The sequence below is a fragment of the Lytechinus variegatus genome, chromosome 4, assembly GCF_018143015.1.
Source record: "Lytechinus variegatus isolate NC3 chromosome 4, Lvar_3.0, whole genome shotgun sequence".
Lineage (NCBI taxonomy): Eukaryota > Metazoa > Echinodermata > Echinoidea > Temnopleuroida > Toxopneustidae > Lytechinus > Lytechinus variegatus.
Genome location: NC_054743.1, coordinates 13,289,148 through 13,301,929, shown reverse-complemented (window position 1 = coordinate 13,301,929; position 12,782 = coordinate 13,289,148). Strand labels below are relative to the sequence as shown.

Genomic DNA, 12,782 nt, shown 5'->3' with positions numbered 1-12,782 from the left:
TTGAGCATGAATTTTGAACAACTGAAATGTACCATTTGTGTCATTTTCAAAAGCAGGTAGATTTTATTTACTAATCACTGATAATCCTTTCTTAGGATGCACTAGCACCAATGAAAATCTGGTGTGTGTCATTTATAATAATAATAATACGCATTTATATAGTGCCATCTATCTAGAAATATTCTATTCTGAGGCGCATTGTTATTATTATTATCACAAGAAAGGATCACCAGTCGTGCGTGAAGTCGCTCGTAACTTACCATCAGATCAGTTTATATATTACTTTTGTTGTGTATGGATTTTTGGTGTGATTAGTGTTTGGCTTATATCTATTTTGTTTATTTTCAAACTAATGTAGATGGGCTAACCAAGGTCTGGAGTTTCTAATCCTGGCCTGTGAACCTCGAAATGTAGCTCATCTTGGAGAGGAAGAATTTCAGGTAAATAAGGATATAAATTTGTTTTTAATCTTGTGTGATACCGCGGTGGAAAGCTGATGTGTCGTAGATTTAAATTTCCATTATATACATGTAACCACTCCAAAGTTATTTGAGATATTGCGAAAAAAAAATGTGTTTTGGATTATTCTCAAGTCTACACAATTATTATTTTTTGAAATAAATTTTATTAATAAATTGTGTGATGTTCCTTTTGTAAACATTAATTATATCTAATCTTATTGTTTTCATTCTAATGATTAAATTGAGTAGTGAAAAGGGTCAGACCATTTTATTAGACAAATGTATTTTATTATTTAAAGAAATCATTTTATTTAAAAAAATAATTCTGTTACACAAAAAATATTTTCATCAAATAAAATCATTTTATTGTTTTTTTTCAAACATAGAATTAAAGAAACTTATTATTTCTGTTTACTCTGGGAAATGGAAATAGATGGAAATGACATAAAATGATATTCATATTATGTATGTTTGTGTATTGTTTTTTTAAAAGGATCTTCAACGTCTCATGAAGCAGTGTATAGAGCATGTGATAGGCAAGACCACACCACAGAGCCCTGGTAAGCTTGATATCTATGATTGAGAGGGAACAACGGAACCCGGAACCTTGTCACCTGTAGTCGGGAGACTGATGGGAATTTGTCATTATTTATGATTATTTGGGCATTTCTAACAGTTTAGAATGATAACATTACAAAGTATGACGGAATAAAAACAAGGCATACAGCTCAATAAGGATATCTGTGCATAGAGTTGACAGCAGAGTGGCATTGCTTGAAATGATTTAAGAATAGGTAATGATGATTAGTGTTTTCAAATCAAGCAATTAGTGCACAGGTTAGAACTAAGACACAAAGGCCCGTATTCTGAACTTGGGTTTGAATTAAGCCTGGTTCAAAGTTGTGGTTTAACTATGGAAAGCCAATTGGGGAACAAAGCCCTAACAGTGCACATTCAATCTATTAATTCACATGCCACCCAAATTGTTCATAATTGTCTGGGAATGATAACTGAAGTATTTTTCTTCCTTATAAAAGCAAAAGGAAACAATAGTAAACGTAAGAAATATGCAGTATAAACAGAATTTATGAATTTTTGCTTCCCCATAATTTTTTTTAAGAATTAGACCCGGTGTATTAAGTTAAACCTGACTTCAGCATACGGGCCAATATCTACATTTGATTGTATCCGAGGGGTTGGAGCAACACTTTGATGATAGAGAAAGCAGCTTCCTGTGGCCCATATCATAAAGAGTTACAACCACTGTAACTTCATCATTAAGGCAGCTACCGTGGTAACAAGGCTCAGCAGCCAATCACAATCAAGGTTACCATGGTAGATACAATAATGGAAAGTTACAATAGTTGAAACAGGCTTTAGGAAGATGGTCAATATGTACCTCACTTAAAATGTTGAATAATGCTTTACTTTGACCTCAAATTTTGATCTATGACTTCCTCAGCTGTTTAAGTATTGATCACTTATGAGCTTTTCCTTTCCTTACACCTAAATTGAAAACGTTCTCAGATCGTATGGGATCTCCCGACTTCCTTGGTGGCAAGATGATGCGATCCCGGAGCAGCAAGTCCATCCGAAGCAGTTCATCATCAGAGCAATCCATCACCTCACCAACCAGTGTGGGAGACCTTAGACGTATCCCTAGTGTCGAGAGATTCCTATCCATCAATTCAAATACAAGCCCCACCGAAGATAGGCTAGGTGAGTGATCCTTACCCTTCTCTTTTGGAACGTCCTTTATTCTCGGTCAGTCAGTTATCCAGTAGTCCAAAGTTTTAAATCCGTTTTTGTCCCATTTAAGAAGGAATAACTGGGTTTGCATGATGCAGTGCATCCATCCTCAGCTCAATGCTCCTACTCTCCTCCACTTCTTACACTTAAGTTGATGTATTAGCATTTAAGTTGGTGACCTACTCAGAATTTATGTTTAATACGTGCATGTGTGGGTGTGTGTGGTTGTGTGTGTGTGTGGGTGTGTGTTTTTTTTTTTTTTTTTTTTGGAGTGTGTGAATGCGAGTGTGCTATGGTATGTTTGCTGCCTGGGGGGGGGGTCTTCTGTGTTTGTGAGGGCGTGTGTGTGTGTGTTTTTTTTTTTTTTTTGGGGGGGGGGGTGGTATATTGTGTGGTAGGGAGTGTGGGGTGCTTGGGTGAGTGAAACATATATATGTAATCTTCCTCTTGAAGGCTTGTAGAGTTTCTTATTTGATTTGACATAATTTTGATATTAACATGATATTGAGGTAATTTTTTTTTCTCTTAAAAGTTTCATATTGTTATAGAAGAGAAATTTGGCGGTTTGATTTCATTTGTAATCATTTTAAAAATATTTGTAATCTAATTGATATTGATATATTTATTTGTTTGATTGTTAATTGATTGTATACTTGCAAAGAATCTTTATTTATATGAATTGTGATTGTCAACTTATTGTTTTGAAAGAGGAAGAAAATAAAAATATTATTAAAAAAAAAAAAAAAAAAAAGTGCGTGTGTGTATATATGTGTGTTTGTAATAGTTTTACATTCTATTTTTAGCACCTTAACCTTATACATTATTTTTCTCTCCTTTTATATCTTGTAGATTAGTATATCCTATGTTTTATGTTAATAATCATAAGTATTCCAGGGCCCTACTCACAAGCTTTGCTTTTAAAGGGGTCCTAAAACCAATTCGTCTATGCTATAATCTAATTGGTGTATGTTTATGTACTCATTTACGTTGTATGTATATCTATTTTGATTTTGATTATGATGTGATGTTTTTGGTTTTGAAGAAATAAACTTGAACTTGAAACACATGGAATATGTACAGCAGTCATTGGTACCAGGGTCACGTGTCATGCTTCATTTTGTTCCCCAAACAGAAATGAAAGCATGAAAATGAATTTTGGGGACTTTCATAGATTGAGTTGAAAGAAAACTTGATCTGAGCTACTGAGCCACCAATCTGAATCTTTGACCCTATGACCCATATTCTGATAGCAGGTTTTGTTACATAAATCACTAACTGTAGAGATACCATACTTCAGTAATTGTCAAGGAAATATAAATAGATTATTATCTTCACCATCGATGAATCAGGAAAGAGCACAGTAAACATAAGAAACATACAACTTGATAAAAATTTTGACACTTTTGGCTTCCCATAATATTAGCACAGAGTTAGACCATGGTCTAAGATAAACCTGACTTCAGAACACAGGCCTATGTGTTTACACAATCCTTCATATTTCTATGATTCTAAATGCTTGTGTAGCTTTAATAATCATCTACCCTTTCATAATTAGGATGGGTAATACTTTAGAAGTATAATTGTTTCCTGTTGTGATGTAAATATCACTCTTTTAAATATCTAAGCTCTCAATTTTGACTCACATCTACAGATCCTGGTTTCCCTCGCTATGACAAGCGTTGCAGCCCCAACCCCACCTCCTCTCCCTTGCCGTCCAACCACGTATTCCGTGCCCTCTCCCGCGACCCTGAATACGCTCCCCGCACCGCCAACAACTGCGCACCTCCCGGTGCTGCGTGTCAGAAGAGGGACAGACGTTCCCGCAAGGTCCAGGCGTTGGAGCGGTTGGAGCAGGCTCGTAATGATAAGCTACAAAGGGTATCCATGATAGGAAGGATCAGTGATCAACATAATAATCATGAGGTGGTTAATATCAACTGTAAGAAGGTGACCTTCAGGTGGCAGAGGGGTTTCAAGATTGGTGAGTTATCTTGTTTCATAATAAGCGATCTACTTTGATGCCATAATTGTGTAGAAATACTTTTTCATGAACTTTCTAATAGGTGATAATAATGATAACTACAGTTCAGCTGCTCACATGTCCATTCCGAAGAATGCTCAAGGCATGTGTCATTCAAATAAATCATTAAAAAAAGAATGGAAAGCAGAGATGCCAAGTTCAAAGACCAGCTATGCGTGAGATTTTCTGTGAATCTGAGTGAGATCACAGACATTGTGTACAATGTATATGGGGATAGGCTGTGATAGTTGCATGAGACAGAGATTTGAGGGGATGAACAAGAGTCCAAAATGCTTGAGTCTCACGCATAATGCGTGAGACTTGGTAGCTCTGGGAAAGAAATGAAATTATATTTTGATAAAAAGTGAAATAATCAAATTCATGAGTAAAAAAAGGTAAAATTTTAAGAGAGCTATCAGAAATTGCTCTTCGAGAAACCATGGGGGTAAGATTATTTAGATGTATGAAACATTTTGGAACATGTGAGATTAATTTCAGAAACATGGCCCTGTGATATAAAAGCTTAGCAATTGATCATGAAGCTGATTTTTATGATTGATAGAATTGGTCATTGCATGTGATCAATTTTAAAAATCAGTCACATGATCAGTTACCAAAGCTTATGCTGCGGGGTCCTGGTCATTGTAACGGCAGGAATGCCAATTAAAAAAAAAAAATCATATCTTGGTAGCTTAATTGTTCAATCTTGTGGATTCAGACATTGAAATTTGAAATCTTTTTGGTTAGGCTTTCACAATGGGCTTACGTGGAGCGTTATGTCCCAGTGGATTAGTCTTCGGACTTTGAAACAGAGGGTCGTGGGTTCGAATCCCAGCCATGGCGTAATTTCCTTCAGCAAGAAACTGATCCACAATGTGCTGCACTCAACCCAGGTGAGGTAAATGGGTACCGGTAGGAAATAATTCCTTAAAAAGCTGTGTGCGCTATGAACGCCTAGCTTAGCCGGGTAATATAGGAGCGCCTTGAGCACCTAACAAGGTGGATATGAGCGCAATATAAATACCCTATATTATTATTATTATAACTGAATTTTTTAATCTTTGTATTTCTTGTCTGAAGGTGAGGGTCAATTTGGAACAACGGTATACTCCTGCATCAATATGAATACTGGTGAAACACTCGCAGTCAAAGAGGTAAGAACGACTCATCAACACTACTGTCTCCTAAAACTTTATTAAAAACATATTAGGACTTGCAGAGAGACATCCTTTAAACTGTTTCCCGCTACATGCAACCACCTTTCATCAATGATGGCTTCTTCTGTTCACTGTGGTTGAATTTTGTACACAAGTACGCTAATCTTATATTGTGTCTTTGAAAACTCAGATTTTGTTGAACCATTTCCATGTGTACTGCGCACCAATGCACACTCGGTGCCATGCAAACTTTGCATTTCACGCTCTAACAAACCATTGTTTCTCTCCCTCAAAACAATCCAGCACAGAGGGGTTCATGGCCCAGCACTCAAAGAATTAATTGATTTTGAATTTACATTGGATTTATTGAGTAAATTATCATTTGCGCTTGTGCTTATTGGAGGTGGTTGTGTAGACATTCCTTTCATTAAAATATAGGAGACTTGTCTCCAAGGAAATATCTTTCCATATTGTCTTGCCCTCCCTCCCCCCTATCAACCCACCAGGTTGCCACACCTGATCCAGGTATATATAACAGGAAGTGATGTCAGTTGTTTATACATATGTGATGAAATTTGATACTTTACTTTAAAAAGAAATCATTGGATTGTCCAGGATTATGAATAGGCATGGGAGAATCGATTCAAGAACCACAAATTCACAAGTAATAAAAGACCTGTAGGTCTAAGAAATATCTTAAGCACTCTTCCAATTAAAAGCTTTGCTAAAAAAATGACAATCAAACCTGCTTTAGCAACATAATATTACTCCCTGTCTACATCCATTCAATTGTTGAAACATGCATTAATAAACTAACTATTCCATGAAAAACATCTATCTTGTATCACTTGGGCAGTCTTAATAGACAGGTTTTACCATAAAATTGATAATTCACCTGCTATATTTTGCTTTTTTCCATCGCAGATGCGATTCCAGAGGAACGACCATCAGGTGATCCGGGATATTGCTGATGAGATAAAGAACCTTGAGGGGATCCGTCATGCCAACCTTGTCCGTTACTATGGAGTGGAGATACACAGGGTGAGATATCAATAATCCCATCTATTTAAAATGAAGGATGCAAATGAGTAATTCCATAAAATAATCAACGTTTTTGTACGTCCCAACCCAATTTTTTTCAATTTCCCCTTCACTTTACTAACTGCTCATGACATAATGATTTAATAGCATTACAACTTTTTGTATGAAATAGAAAACAGAAACAGATTCGTCTCAGGAAGGTCCCACATACATGTATTAGGCGTTGGCCTGTACTTTATGGAAATACCTAAATATAACAGCATGAGAGACGAATATGATATGTATGTTATTCTTTTCTTGTAACTGGGTGACTTCTACATGTGACATGTTTTAATTCCATTTCTTCATAGTGAAGACTGTTTTATATTGCTGTGATAGCTTTCCCTTGAATCTTTTGATCTCATGACTGTGTCTTGCACTAGAGTATATCAGACTTGGAGTATTGTTATGGATATGTTGGAAGATATTAATGAGGATTTTTGTAGTACATTTTTGAATGAGGACTTGCATTTTTTCTGATTTAGAAAAAAAATTAAATAAAACTTAGATCTAATATTTCCTTGATGAGTTAGCTGGGTATTCTTACTGCTTGTAATTTCACCAGCAGCACTGCATTAACACTTTCATAGTGTCATTTCACTGCATAGCATCACCTCATCGGGAGAAAAAATGTAGAGATTAATTGTACCCCATCTATTCGTTTGGACTATCATAAAGAGCTTGTCTGAAATATCTGATGCTATTCCATATGTGGATTACAATTTTTTTTCTCTTCCATCAGGAGGTTGAATGAGAAACCAAATTAGATAAAGTAATTCCTTGTTCTTTGATTTATTATTTTGGATATTATTACCGATAACAATCCTATTAGTGAAGTTTGATAATGCCCCCATCTTTTGCAGTGTCCACCAAATCGCCAGGACTGGAGTCAATATGTAAGACGCTATCATAGGAAGTCATGTATATAAGACTCTTGATGCATAACACTAATGAAATAATGATCTTGCATGCTGCTATTGAATGCCATTAGAGCTCTCTTCAGGATATATAAAATTATATGAATTCATTATACCAAGAGTGTAAAGAATTTATTTTGAAAATATTACTTGTATGTTCCCAACTAAAATTTTTAACTTGACCTTTAATGTATAGTTATAAGTTTCCTTTCCCTTTTTCCTTTCATTATGCTGCCATGATTAATGCAAGAAATAATGATTATGATTACAAAACAATTCCTTTTTATGATTAGAAAAATTATAATTTTATGTCCTGCTTGAATGGAGTAATGCAGAAATCTTTGAATGTTTTGTAATTGAGTAAATGAGTAAAATGCATTGCTTACTCAACTGACTAACATACTAATAAAGGCTAGAGCTATTTTCTCAAGTACTAAATAGTCGCTTTGTTTGAGCTCATCAAGAATATAAATCACTTACAACGGGCAGAGTCTACAGTATATTTGCAACGTGTCGCAGACTAACAAGTTACAGATAATTTCAATGACCTGATAGTGAATATTGCATTTGCTTTGATACAGGAATTAATACATGAAATAAGCATGAGTGCATGGAAATTTGCATAAAAGTACAGCAGGAAATGTAAATGTTATGTAATGTATGCATGTGTTATCTTAGAAATTCTAGCTCTACAATAAAATAGTGATTTGAATGAGATCAAAGTGTATTTACATAATTTATAGTCTGTATAAAATGACATGAATATTTACATCCATTGAAGTATTGTAATTAATTGGAATTACAATTTAAATGTAGTGAAAAAGATGAGATTGTTATTCCGCATTTGTATGTTTTGCTAAAAAAATCCCATCGGAATAATGTTTATAAGCACTTTTAAAAATTCTATATTACACGAGTCTTTGGATTCTGGCTTCATGTGTTTATTATCCTTCTTGTGTTAATGAAATCATACATAACAGGATTGTCTTATATTGAATGTCAAATCTGCAGTGATGTTACATATTAAATCTTAAAGGTTTGGAATGATAAAAAATATACTAAATGAAAAAATAGAACAAGTCAGCAAGAAATTTCAATCAAGAAATAAACCTTTAACCTATTTTTCTATTCAATCAACTATTTGAATGTTATGTGCATTTAGACAGCAGAATTTTATTTTTATGTTACATGTAGTTATTGTATTATTGTAAAGTCATTCGGGCATGTTATAATGGAAAGGCACTATGCTAAAACTAAAAGTATGTAAGAAATGTGAATTTTTCAATTTCTGATCTAGCAAAGGCAAATATCTTACACTGATACGCATTTTCAAATGTTTTTAATCAATTACAAATGAAAAGCGATAACTTCCTTGGTATCAGTCTGATACGAACCTTGTTGAAACTCCACTGGCATTTCCTTGACTCTTTTTATCTTCAATTGTATTTGCTCATAGACATGTGGAAAAAATGTTTTTAACAGATTACAATACAGTTAAACATGTACAAATTGTTATAAAGCTAGTTTAAAATTGATGTTAAAATGTGTCTTTCTGTCTATAAACCTATTGTTGGAATATTCAGCATGCAAATTGGAAAAAGCAACCATTCAAAGCATCTTGAATATTACATGTACTTTTGCGATATATTCTTGAGGTATAGCAGAAACTTATTCCAAGTATTTCATCCCATGGTTAAATAAATATTTTATTGTATTAATAATTCAGCTATTATTTTTTTTTTCAGTTCACAAATTATTTGTGCATAATGTTTTTTTCTTCTATCTTGGTTTCTTTTTTTCCTGTTTCCATTTTGTTTTCTTGTTTTCTTTGTTATTATACTGTCTTACTTTTTGTCCAGTTACAAGGTATTTTCCCCCCTGTTTTTCCCTCAAACTCCCATTCCAAATATGTTGTGTCTCCCCCCCTCTCCCCCTTCCTTTTTCATCTCCTCTCCTTTCTCTCCTTTTCTTGCACCCTTTCTCTCTATCCCTCTCACTCTCTGCCTTCACTCACTCCCTCCCTTAGTTCCTCTCTGTCTCTGTTTATATCTTGGTCTCCATCACATCTCCTTTATTTCTTTGGTCCTTTAACGTTTTATCCATCTTTTTTTCTTCCACTAATAACCCCCCCCCCCCTGTAGGAGGAGCTGTTGATCTTCATGGAGTACTGCGATGGTGGGACCATAGCTGAGGTAGCCAAGACTGGTCTACCAGAAGAGATGATTAGACAGTACACCAGGGAGGTTACCATAGCAATCAGTGTCCTCCATGATCACAATATCATCCACAGAGATATAAAAGGTAGACTAGTAAGACATTTTCTTTTGATAAAAGATTAGACCATAATAGATTATTGAAATTAGACTGTTTAGTGACGAGAAGATGAGACGGGTGATATTCTTCAAACAATGATGGGAGAAAAGGTAAAATATGAGATTTCAGAATGAAGACAAGATCGGTAAGGGGGAATGATGAGGTGAACTGAAATACAAGAAAACTGTCGCTTTCCAACTAGACAAAAATGAACAGAACTTAAGGATGAATTTTAATTGTATCCATATGAAAAGTTAGAGCCAGTTGAAAAAAAAAACAGAATAAAGTAGCAAGCAAATTATCATTTATACTGATCTAGAGATTGAACAACACAAGAAACAAAGTTTAGGATTGAGGATTGTCAAGTTTCTCCACTGTCAGGACAAATAGAAATTCTTCAAAAATATTTGTTCCCTCTTTTTTATCTAATTGTGATATAGGAGCAAATATCTTCCTGCTCTCTGATGGTCATGTGAAGCTAGGAGACTTTGGTGCTGCTATTAAACTCAAGACACATAACACAATGCATGGTGAGGTTAATACCACCATGGGAACAGCCGGTAGGTATCTTATTCTCTATTGCTTTCATACTCTTTCTAATTATACTCATTCAATCAGAAATATCAATTTTTGTGGTTTGTTTTACCGCTGTGGATCACCACTCACATATTTATTATTATATTTATCACATATTTATTCATGGTGGCATTTTTTATCAACCAGGTCAGGACAAACGTGTATGAATACTCATTCTTTTCAGTAATACAACCATAGACTTATTATGCATTTAAAAAAAGGAAACCTCAAAATCTTCACCAAATTTCTTTTTTGTTAAGATGAACATTTATTTCCTAACTTGTGGAATGGTTTCAGGTGTGGAATAAAAACTTACATTTTATCACCTCGTGGTATCAGGTGATGAGACAAACTCGATTTCTTTTCTGCTTCACTTCCAAAAGATAACTACATCCAGCTTGCCTCTAAAGAAATAGTCTGCCCATCACCTTCACTAACACAGATTATTTGCTTTTAATACACTGAGCTATGCACAAAATGCATGAACGGACACAGAAGTTAGATTATAAATGAAGCATCATATGCTATTAGCTACATTCTTTTACAAACCAATTTTATGAATTACATTATACATGTACCCCATGTTGTTCATTTCACACTCCCTCAACTGTGGAAGAAACTTCTCAATAATGTTAAAGAATGATCTTCTCATGATCTATTCAAGTGCATGTTAAAGTCTCACCTTTTCCAAAGATCAATTTAATCTTCCAAATTAGTGATGTATTGTAGGAGTTCCTTGTTGCATATTTGTGTAAGATAGATTTCAATTTGTGATTGTTTCCTTTTTTCTTTCTTTCTCATTCTATCATTCATAGCACTAAGAGACTTAAATGTAAATTGGTAAGGTATGGTATTAATTAAATCATGCATCACAGTCACATATACTGCATTGTACATGGATAATTTGCTCCAGACAAAAATTGAACATTATAGATTTTGATCTTCCTATCTCAGCTTATATGGCCCCAGAGGTGATCAACCAGACAGGGAAAGGAAAGCGTGGCTATGGCAGGCAAGCTGATATCTGGAGTCTGGGATGTGTAGTCATTGAGATGGTTACAGGCAAGGTAAATAGATGATTGTAATTTGGTTTGTTACTATTGCTACTGCTGCTACTGATACTACTAAACTGATGTTCATATAGTTCATACTCCATTGAAATTGTTCTATGCGCTTTACATACAGCTTTCCAGTGTATGGGACTACTCATTCTTCATATTTTCATCTGTGGCATTATAAGAAAACAAAACTATGTTTTGGGGTATGCAAAGTCAACATTCATTTCATGTTGCCAGGGAATATGTTTTTGGGGTTTTGCATTGCAATTGTTCTACATTTTGTAAAGACTGCTACAGAAAGTCTTTTGTAGCAGATTTTTACATAGGTCTGTACAGAATTTTAATAGTTGACAGCTTTCCTCTCACGACCAAAAATTGGTCAGGCAAATTATTCCCTTGTTGCACTAAACCAGAAATGCTTTTATTTATTAATAATCTAGTAAATGTACATGTATTTTGTAGCAATGCTCTTCAAAAAGATGTTAAATGCATGCATAACGCAAATATGAGCTTTACTCAGTATGATGAAAGTTACTTATACGATTTAGGTCTCGTAGTTGGATTTGAATGTAGTGTATATGTAAATGAATTTAAAAAAAATCAAAATCATGTACATTTTCAAGCCACCTGTGAAATTATGGATTCTTTGGAGTCATAAGTAGTACTATATTGTAGAGGCTACGGTTTGCAGAATAAATTGTAGAGTAATTTACCATTATCTCTTTAGTAGATATAATTTGAAATGTCTACAGTTCAGGGGAGTGTTTTATCAACATTGTCATCTGACAAGTTGTCAGATCTGATATCTTTCCTTGATGTCGATTGGCTAAAAAGCACTGTTACTATGGCAACTGTCGGATAAAATGGGACTTGTCGGATAAAACGTCTGACAATTCCTTTCATGAAACGCTCCCCAGGTCTCATAGAGGGTTCCTGTTCACATACTGGATATGTAATTGATTTGTTGAAAATATAAATTGTATATCTACTCATGTGATTTTTTACGTAGTAAATAAATTGAATTGAAATTAAAATCATGTGAAGTAAGTTTAAATCTCACACGAAGTTTTCTCCACCTTTCCCCATCTTTTCCTCTTCACTCTGACCATTACAGAGACCATGGCATGACTATGACCATGAGTTCACTATCATGTACAAGGTAGGCGAGGGCGCTGTTCCTCATATACCGGAAGCAATGAATCCTGAAGGGAAGGACTTCCTATCTCGGTGTCTGAAGCATGATTCGTCCAAACGTTGGACGGCAAACAAATTGCTGGATCACCCATTTCTTAAGGTAAGATATATGAGTTTATACTGTATTAGAAAATATTTTATCCACTTCATTGAAATTTATTTAAGAGTAAGTAGTAAATTGTTACTCGCAGTATAAAGCAAATGTAAATATGCGACTTTTGTCTGGAACAGCCAATTTTTCATCAGACCTTTTAACT

General features: G+C 34.6%; 1 protein-coding gene across 1 annotated transcript in view; it reads left to right on the top strand.

Moving 5' to 3' along the window:
* The window catches only part of LOC121413432 (mitogen-activated protein kinase kinase kinase 4-like), a 31,498-nt gene that overhangs the window by 17,257 nt on the left and 1,459 nt on the right, over positions 1-12,782 (top strand). The window contains exons 14-23 of the mRNA XM_041606246.1: positions 359-440; positions 955-1,021; positions 1,989-2,180; positions 3,862-4,191; positions 5,311-5,384; positions 6,312-6,428; positions 9,526-9,685; positions 10,138-10,257; positions 11,228-11,340; positions 12,446-12,625. Of these exons, the coding sequence (XP_041462180.1) occupies positions 359-440; positions 955-1,021; positions 1,989-2,180; positions 3,862-4,191; positions 5,311-5,384; positions 6,312-6,428; positions 9,526-9,685; positions 10,138-10,257; positions 11,228-11,340; positions 12,446-12,625 (1,435 nt within the window). The remainder of the gene's footprint in view (positions 1-358; positions 441-954; positions 1,022-1,988; positions 2,181-3,861; positions 4,192-5,310; positions 5,385-6,311; positions 6,429-9,525; positions 9,686-10,137; positions 10,258-11,227; positions 11,341-12,445; positions 12,626-12,782) is intronic.